The sequence below is a fragment of the Podarcis melisellensis genome (assembly GCF_964234715.1).
Source record: "Podarcis melisellensis genome assembly, chromosome: 5".
Taxonomy (NCBI): Eukaryota; Metazoa; Chordata; class Lepidosauria; order Squamata; family Lacertidae; genus Podarcis; species Podarcis melisellensis.
In genome coordinates, this window is record NC_138537.1 from 66,483,692 (window position 1) to 66,496,158 (window position 12,467).

General features: G+C 42.3%; 1 protein-coding gene across 18 annotated transcripts in view; it reads right to left on the reverse strand.

Annotated features, from left to right (window-relative positions):
• Window positions 1-12,467, reverse strand: part of PCDH15 (protocadherin related 15) — a gene marked incomplete at its 3' end in the record, with an annotated part of 626,354 nt that overhangs the window by 184,993 nt on the left and 428,894 nt on the right. For all 18 annotated transcript variants that reach the window (XM_081912931.1, XM_081912944.1, XM_081912932.1 and 15 more), the window contains one exon: window positions 5,710-5,818. In XM_081912931.1, the coding sequence (XP_081769057.1) occupies window positions 5,710-5,818 (109 nt within the window). The remainder of the gene's footprint in view (window positions 1-5,709; window positions 5,819-12,467) is intronic.

Below are 12,467 nucleotides of genomic sequence, written 5' to 3' on the forward strand. Positions count from 1 at the left end.
AGAAACCAGCTATATCGGGAAGAACATGTAAGCTGTGGAGATGCTGAATATGAACCTAGTCCCTGTGTCCAAGCCTGAGTCTGTCAGTCAAGAGTCCCTTGAGACTGAGATTCCCAAACTCGGGCCCCAAAGAGCATCTTTCTTTTCATAAGGAAAAGGTGCCTGCTAGTAGTTGTAGTCAGTGTGGAGTAGTGGTTAAAGCAGGCATAGGCAAACTCAGCCCTCCAGATGTTTTGGGACTACAACTCCCATCATCGCTAGCTAACATCCCTAGAGAAGTTAGACTCCCCTTGTTGTCTTTCCACCAGCAGGAGAAGACTTTCTTGTTCCAACAGCCTTTGGGGAATGGACTGCTTTTAATGAAAGGGCTGGTGCCGTGCTGTTTTTATTTTAATTATTCGTATGGTTTTCATAGATTTATCTCTACACTTTTAATTCTATCAATATTTAAATGTGTTTCGATCATTGTTTTTGCCCTATATTTTAGCTGTTCTAATTTTTAATCTGCAAGCTGCCTTGTCATTGGAAAAGCCAGGGTATAATTATTATTATTATTATTATTATTATTATTATTATTATTATTATTAATGTTAATCACAATTATTTGAACCTGTTATTGATATTTTTGAAAAAATTGATACTTCTCCCCCTCCACCACAAACAATTGTTTTTCCTTATCTTCGTTAATGCTTTGTCATGCTCCATCCATAATTTATTCATGTTAAAAAATCCTTTAAACACACACACGCACACACACACACACACACCACAAACTCAACTGGTGCCATTTCCCAATGACAACACAGGAAAGAGTGATGGCCGGAAACATTTGCCGCTGCACCCATGCAAATTGCTCTGGAGAATTGGCAGTTGTAACAATGGGCACAGCTGGGCACAGATGCTATTTCCTCCATGGGGCTTCTCTGCACGGGGGATTTTCCAGTTTCTGAACCAGCCGTACGCTAGATGAAATGCGAACACGCACCAAGCCAACCATAATTAGTACATCAAATGGACTGAGAAGCCTGAAATGTTCCTGCTCTACAAATGCAGCTGTGGCATAATGAACTGTCTCCTCATCTCCATTTTCTTGTTATTCTTAGCAAAATATGACAGACTATGATATTATAGCAATCAGGATATGAGACATCCGAACAGCAACAGGGGCTTAACTAATAAGCAGAAATGTATGAGGAAAGAAGGAAAGAAAGAAGGAAAGAAGGAAGGAAAGAAAGAAAGAAAGTTAGTTTTTACAGGGCAACTGGATATGCGGCAAGGAAGATGAAAGAGATCACAAAAATGTACTTGAATCGCTTAGGCGTGCAATTACGTAAATTGCTCAGTAAGGATAAGAGGGGTTGTAATCTTCTCCACATTTTAAATGATCATCTCCTAGGGCTCAGACACCTATTGGAATGCTCTGATAAAAGGAAGTGCTGCTGAAATGCCACTTCAGCTGATAAAAACAGAACTCTCTATGAAAAACAGTAGTTTGGGATTACAACATAGCACCTACTAGCAAATCTTGGAAGGCTTATGGTTTGTAGCACATTGACAGAACAACCAGGATTCATTTTTTCTTTTGCTTTGGAAGAGAGCACACTGTGGGAGATGGCAAAGAGTTACTGGCTGGCATTATATTCAGTTGGAGGCCGGAGTATTGGGACATGGCCTCTGAACAATTCAAGACAGCCATGTCTTTGCAAAGACTTTCACAACCAAAGTATTCCTCAAAGTGGGATTTCTGGGCTTCTCCTAAGCTCACAATGAGTCCCTGTTACAGGAATCCACACTTGACCAGTTCTTGAAAGTTGCAAAACCAAGTGCTAGCTCAGGCAATGCCAATATGGTAGGTACCCTACTGATAATGTTGGACTACATCTCCCATCATTCCTCACCATTGGCCATGCTAGGTCAGGCTGATGGAAATTAGAGTCCAACAACATCCCGAAGTACCCAGGTTGGCTAGATGTTGAGAGGAGCAGCCATTTTTGTATACAGTAATTAACAAAGCACCCTGATTCAGCCAGGTAGATATGAAACCTACCTCACCAGACACACAACCTGGTGAGGAAATTAAACCTAATAAAACATTTCTTCCAAGTCACCAGTGAAATGGTGCTTGATTGCCCTTGGTTACCTTCATTCAGTTATTTCCACTTCTTTACTACTTCTGCTGCCTTTCGACTTGCACTAGAATGGACTGGTTCTCTGAGGGCATCAAAGGATCATGACCATGATTCCCACTGGCTCTTTAGTAGGTATAGGCAGTATCCAACACACCTGTTCCATCAGCACGAGAGACTTGCAGTAGCAGGATGGAGATTTCCCTTCCTCTCCTTTCCCCTATAGCTCCCTGTTGAGTTGGGGGAACCCTCTGGGGAAGATTTGGAGGGGTGGGGAAGAGGAAACAGAGGGGGTGCTGCAGAAGTGGAAATCTGTTGCTGCTGCTTTTGAATAGGATTCAACCCTAGGAGAAGAGATTCAGCTATCAAGCCCCATCAGCAGAGACCCTGCATAGGAATCCAGCCTTAATATAGCTGATTGCCTAAAAATACTAGTTTTACTGCATAATTTTGGAAAACCTTGTTTTGAAAACTTTGGACAATACAACCAATAAGAATTAAATATTTGGGTGAACTGTATCAATGTGTCTCGGTGTACTGTTTATTATGTTGTAGATGGTAGCATCCAATCTTACAGACAAGAAAAAGAAGAAAAGTCAAAGGAAAAGCAAAAATCTCTACAGCAAGAGTTTTCAGGACAGGGTAAGAAAAGGGTGACTTTCAAATTTGATTTTTAAAATTTAAATTGGATTCTTTAAAAATTCATGATACAGTCTCTTTTTTATATAAAAAGCTTATTTAAACTGAAATCTGAATTTAATACAAACTTAGTTTCAAAAACGGAATCTGTGATTATTATTATTTTAAATGAAACACGGCAAATACAGTGGTACCTCAGGTTAAGTACTTAATTCATTCCGGAGGTCCGTACTTAACCTGAAACTGTTCTTAACCTGAAGCACTACTTTAGCTAATGGGACCTCCTACTGCTGCTGCCGCACTGCCAGAGCACAATTTCTGTTCTCATCCTGAAGCAAAGTTCTTAACCTGAAGCAATATTTTTTTTTTTTCTGGGTTAGCGGAGTCTGTAACCTGAAGCGTATGTACCACTGTAGACTGGTTTTGTTCCTGTATGTTCACTGGGGAAATATATATCATTTTTTGAGATCGAGGATTATAAATGAGATGGAATAAATACGGTATTTTTGTATTTATCAGTATGGGTTTCCTACAGGAAGCAAGGAACTCCAAAAACACCATAGGTCTTAAGTTCCAGGATACTCCGTCCTGTACCTCATTAGGAGTAACTACTGAACCCACCTGAGTAATATTTATTCCACACTTGGGGGACCTGTCACCCTCCAGAGGTTTTGGGACTCTAGCTTCCATGAGTCCCAGCAAATACAGCCATTGTTGGGAGCAATAGCTGGAGGTCCACGGGTTCATCTTCCCTGCTTTATGCCCTCTAACTACCTGAGCACTGTAAACTGCTCAGTTTCCAAATTATGAAGATTCATGACTCTTCCAATCAAATAGCGTATGTCCAGTCTAGGATGATTGGCACATCAGGCAATTGGTCTTGCTTAATGTTCTTTGATGTGAACAGAGAGCATCCAAAAGACATCATGCAATTATGTGTGTGTGCACAAAGGCTCTCTCTCTCACACAAACACATATACACTCAAAAGATAGTACAAAAGACATAAGATAGCATGATAAATATCTCACACTCCTCAGTATCATAAAGCCTTTATTTAATTGCAAACCAATATGCTTTAATTGGAACTAATTAGTACTCATGTTTGTCCAGAAAATAGACAGTTTGTTCAGAAAACAGACAGTGTATAACATGGAAAACCTGATTTAAATCAATTATTCAAATCAGTTCCCCACCGCCAACCCGGTTATTTAAGTCTTGATTTCTATTATTCATTTAAACCGCCTTCATTCAAATTATTCCACCCTGCTTTAGAATCCTTGCTTTGCTATAATTAAATGACCCACCTTTAATTCCAAATGGAATATCTTTATATGTGATAGTCTCAGCTCCTACACACATACCAGAATCCTATTATACCTCAGGTTAATCACTATGTCCCAGTTACTGGACAGTTCAAGCATGAATAAGCTCTATGCAATTTAGTAGTTTATCTTTGTTTCAAACTTACCCGACAGCCCAGTTTTACACTGCTGCAGAGGCTTCTGCCACAGAAGCTGAAGCAGCATTCTTTAACTTAGCCTTCCCATCTCTCCTTACTGCATCAAGTCTTTGGGGCAACATCACATCCACACATGACATGATGCTCAATGCTGCAGGTGGTCTTGTGAATGACCAACTTATGCCCTTGAGCAGCTAAATTTGCATCAGTGCAAATACTGATGCTTCTCTAATTATTCCATTGCAATGGAACATCTGAGGTACAGGTAAAGGTAAAGGTACCCCTGACCGTTAGGTCCAGTCGTGAACGACTCTGGGGTTGCAGCGCTCATCTCGCTTTATTGGCCGAGGGAGCCGGTGTACAGCTTCCAGGTCATGTGGCCAGCATAACTAAGCCACTTCTGGCGAACCAGAGCAGCACAAGGAAATGCAGTTTACCTTCATGCCGGAGCGGTACCTATTTATCTACTTGCACTTTGACGTGCTTTCGAACTGATTGGTTGGCAGGAGCAGGGACCGAGCAACGGGAGCTCACACTGTCGAGGGGATTTGAACCACCAACCTTCTGATCGGCAAACCCTAGGCTCTGTGCTTTAACCCACAGTGCCACCCACTGAAATTGTAGCACCTCCAGCAGTGCACCGATGAAGAAACAGCAATAACTGGCTATCCACAGTAACGGGGAAAAGATTAAAATGGAGGACGAGGAACTGAGGAACACAAGGACATAGGCTATTTGTCCATCTAGCCCAGGGCTGGGGAATGTGTGGCTCTCCAGATGCTTTTGAGCTGTAAACCCCATAAGTCTTAAACACTGCTCATACTGGCTATGGCTGATGGTAGTTGGAGTCCCACAGCATTTGAAGGGTGACAGGTTCCCATGTCTGATCTAGCCCAATATTGCCTACTGTGACTGACCTCAGCTCTACAGGGGCTCAAGTTAAAGTCTTTTCCATCATCTCTAACCAGCCCTTTCACTGGAAATTCCAGGGAGTGAACTTAGGACTTCTGAGCTTTATGGCTGAGCTACTATCATTCCCTTAACCCTATGAACTATTCATGAGCTACTTTTCCTATGCCCCCCCCAAAAAAATCATGGCAACCAAAGAATCTAACATAAGGGGGTTTTGTTGTTGTTACGCCTCTTATTTTTCTTTTATCAGCCCAACATAGTCTAGCAGCAAAATCTATGTATATGGACAAGCATTTCATTGGATTCATCTAATGTAATTGCTTCATTATTCTGAGGCAAAAACAAAACCCTTCCAAAAGAAAGCTAAATCTTCAAACAGCAGCAATCCAATTTGGAATAAACAACCACAAGAAGAAACCGCACAGTAAAACACTTGCCTAGAACAATAGCAGCTATCACACCAGACACAGCATGAATCTGTTATTAGGTTTCTGCGCCCCACTTAATCTTTGCCTGCCTGCTGATAATACAGTGTTTGATTGTAAAAGATAGTGAGGTAATCAAATACCAACCAACTAAGATGGAATAGAGGATCCCTGGCCGATCTGAAGGAGGCTGGATGTTTCGGTCCTGATCTATAGCTTGTATAGTTGGCGTGACGTTGATTGGGTTCACACGTGCCTGGAATGAAAGTTAAACACATTATAACAGAATATTTACAAAGTGGGTTCTACTTAATAGTAACTAAGGTTAACTCGTGTATCAAATCCCTATAAAATAATGCCCTATTGGTAGACAGATGGCATATAGTTGCACAAGCATATCATTTTGCAATACTTTTAAACCTACATTTTAGGCACAATCTAGAACAATTGAAACTAACAGGAAATGTTCTATTGGTTCACAATTGGATATGCAGTCACCACTTATCTGGGTTTTGTTCACTTTGGTAAAGAGACTTAAGGTGTTCCTGGAGTGTTTGAGTTTATATACAATCATGCAAATTGAGTATAGGAGGAGGCAGTTCAATACTCTCACATAGCAAGTCTTTTGCCCCAACATCAGTTCTCGAAGGAGAGATACTACTAGCAAGATCTGTGTTTGAGGCATCTGAAGTTTGGAATAAGGACACAGATCTTGCTTACATCAGCTGAGAGTGCAAAGGTATGCCATCTACTCCTCCACCCCAGTGCTCTGATGGGTTTCACATTCCTGGGAAGTTTCTGCAATTTCATTCCTATTGGTTTCCATTTGATTTGAGAAAACTGATTAGTACCACAACTCTGGCATTACGTACTTCATTGTCCTCCCTTTTGAAAGTTTTACCCATTTTTAGACTGCAGGTATTTTAGACTGTAAGAAATTGGCTAATCTTCCAATTTTATCAAAGAGACTGATGCCATTTTCTAGTTTTCAACCAACTTCAATGTATCCACAACAGTTTTAATACTGCACTGAACGGCGGCACAGATAAGAACAGATTTCATTGAGAGTGACAACCTTTAAAAAACTGTATGAATACAGATCATCACCATCATTTGCTTGTACATATTTCATCAGTTCTTAAATCTACATTAAAAATAGCCTGGGGCATGAGCCACCTACAGACAGATAGGACTTTTCTTTATGCATGTGATTGATTTATGGCTAAACTTCTCCCATTCTACTTTAACAGGTGGTACATTGGAGAGATTAAAAAAAAGAGGCTTTAAATCTGAAGTCATTTTAACTATAATCCCACTGTTGCAATACATATAGGCTACTGTCAAAATGCAGCAGTACAGCCGCATAAAGGAACTGCCTTAAAAAAGATTTAAAACCCATGGGTTTTATGCGCACACACATACCCCTTCAAGAATAGCTTGGTGTGATTCAAAGCATGTATGGAAAATGAGTCATAAATTTCAGAAATGGAATGTGGGGAAACCAAACCATTTTAAATAGCAGGTTTCTGAGTTTGGCATTATATACTTGTCATATAATATGACAGGAAGATAAACAGTGAAGTGCTTATTTAGAGGTGCCACTTTGGAACACATATGCTATAACTTAGCAGACTTCAACTTCCTATCACAACAATGTTAGATTTAAATTTTACTGGAGGATTTGATATCTTTTATTAAAGATCATTCATGATTTCCCCTTAAATGTAGTATTTAGCAGGAATCTAAAACAGAACAGTAGCGGCATTCACCCGCTTTTGACAAAGACGTCCTCCCAAACCAACTGCGGCAAAGTGGTTTAAAGTGAAGCAGGTGTTCTAGAAGCTTTGAACCTGCTTCTGGGCTTTGATGCCAGGGATGGACAGGAGCCCAAAGGAGTGGGGGAATTTGTGGGCAACGGAGGCAGGTGGGGAGAATGATTCAGGGCAAGGGACCAGTGATTTGTAGGGTTCTGTGCTGCTGGTGTTGGAAGTGGGGAGTCAGCAGGAAGAGACCAGGCAGCTAGAGGTAGTGAGAAGGAGATGAGGCAGGAGAAGAGCTTCAGGAGGTCTCTGGGTTTGGAGAGCCTGTGGTGCTCCCAGAAATAGTATTTGGAGTCCTCTGCTGTCTCCTTGCTCCAGGAGGGGCTTGAAGTGGTGGGAGCAGCTGGAGCTGTTGGGTGCTTAAGAGCACCATGTCAGACAAGGGGGCTTAAGAAGGCAGGGTGGCAGGGCTACACTGTTGCTCCAACTGTCTGAGATGGGGGACACGTCTGCAGTCATAGGTTCCTTGGACAGCTAGTTAGCAGGAAGTGTTGTCTATCATTTGAATGTTAGGAGCTGATGTAGCCGAGTGCTTCACTAATAAAGAATTAAAAATCTAGTCACTTGTCTTCATTGGTTTGAATGTGTTCATGACATTCATTGGGGCAGTTATCAAAGGCTCCATGTGGCCTTCAAAGTACCTGCTGCTATGGGCATGGAGCCCCTAGGCAGTTCTTGCATCACCCCCCCCCCGCTGTCTCCAACGACTTGCATAGGGGAAACAGAACAAAACAAAACCTGTGCCCACAAAAATGGCTGGTGCAGTGGGTTTCATGTTCTTTGAGGTATTTACTGCTGAAACTAATTAAAACTTTTTTGGTTAACCAAATAGGAACACTGAACGGAGCTACTAAATACAATACGCTGTTGGTGTTGTTACACCACTTTGTATTTTTACACACTTTGTAACATTGCATTTTGCCAAGTAACAACTGTGCAGTAAAAAAAAATGTTCACTAGGCTTTCCAGTTTGGCCCTGTTTATATATGGCATTAAGCTGCTTTTTGCACATTTATGGTAGTCTCCCAGATATGTGCATTTGTATGAATAATGCAGTGTATAAGACGGATCTCAACTGCAGCAGCTTCAAGGGCCTCTGGTGCATAAGGAGTCTGTTGCAGCTGTCAAGATTTGTGAGTTTCCTGTGAACTGGAGATATAATTCCAAGTCCTACCAGTGAAAAATCAGTCATTCGCTGACTTGCATGGCAAGGCCCCCAAACCATCCCCTCGTTAGAATAAAATTCACACTGACACAGAATTTTGGTTTAGGCTTATTGGGAAAATTTTAGGCCACAGCTTTATTAATTACAGAAATGTGAGCGGTATTGGCTTAGGCATTGGCAAAGGACTATATTGGACTCCTGCCCCCTTTGCAGGAAGTCAGTAAGTGTAAACCACCCAAAGAGGAAGCCACATCGGGGGAACCCACCTGTAGCTCTCCTCGGTGTCCCCAGAGGCCTGGCATGGCCCTAGCCCCTCAAGCGAACTTGGGACAGGATCCAGGCCCTGGATTCCTTTAACGGAATACCCTTGGTCAATGGAGGGGCAGGCAATGGCTGACCTCCCTTCCCCCAAAAATCAATGAGTCAATGCCTAACCGCCAAACCTTACAAAGTTGTGATGATTGCTAAGAGGTAGGCGAAAACCAAGTGGCCAGTGCCAATCTGCCAAATGGAAAAATTCCCAAGACAGGCGACCAACCAAAGTCCAAAGCAAGGCCAGAGGACCTAAAAAATAAAGGGTGGGTGGGCGGATGTTCGGCAGCGTGAATCAGGTGCCTGCCACGCGTCACGCTGCCACTTTTATATCCCCCCATGATCACCCCACACAAAAGGGATTGGCCAAGAAGCCGGGGTGATCATGGTGCCACCCTGGCATAACAGCATTATTCCGCCCATGCCAGGGAAGGGAGGAACCGGCCTGGGGGCCTGCCCACAACCAGGACCATCCTTAAAGATGATCCCACATCCTTTTGCCATTTAAAAAACTACTATGTGCTACATTGTTTTTTTTAAATGAATATTTTAAAAGTAAACAAGTTTGTGTGTGTGTGTGTGTGTATTTGTATCACTGCAAACAGAAAGATACATTCCAGACAATGTTAAGCACTTCAGCATTGGTAGCGGCATGAGAGATCTAAGCAAGTGAAATTGATGACATTTAGAAGTGCTTAACATTGGCTGGATTGTGTCCAAAAAGTTTCAACATAAGAAAGTATGTTAATTAACATCAGATAATTTTTGCACCAATAAACAAGCACAGGCTGCACTACTACAAAAGGAATCACGATATTGCTGTTAGTCAATGTTACCTTTTCTTTTTCTTTCTTTCTTTTTTTTTAAAAAAGTATTCCTATTGACCTCTGTCTAAAATGCTATTGCTATATTTAGGTGCAGGACCGTTATTCAAGGACATAGATGCCAAGAGAATTTCCTGGGCCCAGTACACTGTATGTGGATTGGGACCCTCTCCATCCTGCTAACACTGCTCCACCCCCTCTATCTTTTTCTACTGTTTATGTACATATATTAACTAAGCCCAGTTTAAAAAGGTAAAGGTACCCCTGACAGTCAAGTCCAGTCGCAAACGACTCTGGGGTTGCGGCGCTCATCTCACTTTATAGGCTGAGGGATCCAGCGTTCGTCCGTAGACAGTTTTTCTGGGTCATGTGGCCAGCATGACTAAGCCGCTTCTGGCACAATGGAACACCAACACCAGAGCAGCACACGGAAACACCGTTTACATTCCAGACAGAGTGGTATCTATTAATCTACTTGCACTTTGATGTGCTTTTGAACTGCTAGGTTGGCAGGAGCTGGGACCGAGCAACAGGAGCTCACCGCAGTGTGGGGATTCGAGCCACCAACCTTTTGATCGGCAAGCCCAAGGCTCAGCGCCACCTGCACCCCCAGTTTATCTAGTTGCAAATATAAAAGCAGAGGAGAAACATGTATACAACCTTGTGTTCTTGGCAGGAAAAGCAAGATATAAATATATACCACATAGCACATAGATAAACTATGCAATAAACTCCCATTTGAGGCAGCAATGCCCACCAATTTAGAAAACCTACCGAAGCTGCCCAATGGTATTTTATTCCGTAAAAGCAGCCCATTTGGGGAGTGAATGAAGTAATGTGAACATGAGGAGTTTAAACAAACATAGCTCAGTATCTTCCTGCACCCAAGTTCACCTGATTTCTCTGCACCTCTGGGAGGGCCCGCTCCCAAGTCTCAGGAGGGGGTGGTTAACATTCCTTCTTCTGATTGCCTAGCAGTAGTGATGAAGTGATTAAGACACCCTAGCAGTGGGGCTGTCTGTGAAGTGCCAAAGCCTTTGGAGTAGTCTCCAGAATTTGTTTTATAACTTTCTGAAGAGCTTTTTTTTTAATGAAAGCTAAGAGTCTGGGTTCCTGATGACATGGGACCTGGTACACTTTCACCCCTTGTATGCCCCTCTCAGTGAGATCTAGTTGCCAAGAAGCTATAACTTCTTTTGGATGCTGATAATACTATAGCCTATGCGCTTAATAGTGAGGGAGAGAACCCTAGTATATGGATCAAATGCTGAATTGTAAAGAAGAAACTTCCATACCCAGTAATGCCCTTGTCATTGTAACTGACAGCAGGCTAACTCCTCAGCTAACAATAAATAATGCAGGCATGCAGACAAGCTCTTTGCTCAGAATTCACCTCATGAAATGCCATTGACATTATAAAGTAGGTTATAAGAAACAGATTTACTTTAATTATTTATGCTAATGATTAGGAGTTCAAATGCCTACACACAAGCCTATAAATAAATGAGAAAAGAAAGAGATTTTGCATCACCCATGCTTAGGTTGTAGCAGCTAAGGCAGGCATTGAGAAGCCTATGACAGCCATGGCAACTTCATTTGTTTTGCCTTAGACAACCCTTACCGTCCATTTCTTGTTGCAATGTTTGGCTTGGCTCAGTGGGCAGCACTTCCCAGGTTACCTTACCCTGGCATGCAAAGTGGCGAAAACACATCTGCCCCTGCCTGACATTCTTCCTGCCCTTCACAAGGACTGTGCATGGTATAGCAGTGCCATACATGGGCTTTTCTGAAGATGGAAGTAAATGGGGAATTCTGAGGAGGATGCAAAATAATTTACTTGACAGGCTACTACTAAAGCTTGTGAAGCATGGCATATTGCTCTCTTGAAACCGGACGAGCTTTACCCTCAAATCCTCTTTTTCTTCCCCATCACACTCCAAATGCTTAGGGCCTTTGATCCACAGGCAGCACCATGATCCTACAGGATAATAAACATGCCATTCCTTTGAACTTATCCACATCACACAGAGAGAAATTACTAGAGCCAAATTACATGTGACGTCCATTATGTAAAAGCAATTAATAGGCATTCAGAGGCATGGTGCCTCTGACAGTAGAAGGAAAACACAGCCATCATGGCTTACAATGCCTATTAAGTCACTATGCCTATGGTCAGAGATGCTATGCCTCTGAATGCCAGTTGAGGCCTCCCCGTTGTGCAGAACACTATTACACGCAGCTCTGCTTGTGGTTTTTGTATATGCATCTGGCTGGCCAGCACAGTGAAAATAGGGTGCTGGACCAGAATCACAGGATCAAATAATTGTAGAGTTGGAAGGGACCACAAAGGCTATCAAGTCCAACCCCCAAAGTGGGGCTAGATGAGTCATTGGCTTGATCTAGCAGAGCTCTTCTTATGTTGATGTTTATACATTTTAAATAGCTACCGTGGCATTAGAATTATGTTGCATGGGGAGGAAGGATTGACCCCCCTTTTCTCTTGAAATGGTCCCAGCAAAAACCAATCACTTGTCCCCTGCCAAATCTGTTATTTGTATCAGGAAGGATATTTCCATTCACACCAATGGGAGTTTCCCTCCCAATACAAATGGCAATTTGTGGGGATTTCCAGAGGGATCATGGGGGGGGGGGGAGGGTCATATTCCCTTCCCTGACTGATGCTGTCAAGATCCCACTCAGAGGCCACTGCAAGAGGCATTTACAATAAAAAATAACTGTGCACATTATTTTATTTCATAGTTACAGCTCTTTCTAATAAGCTAC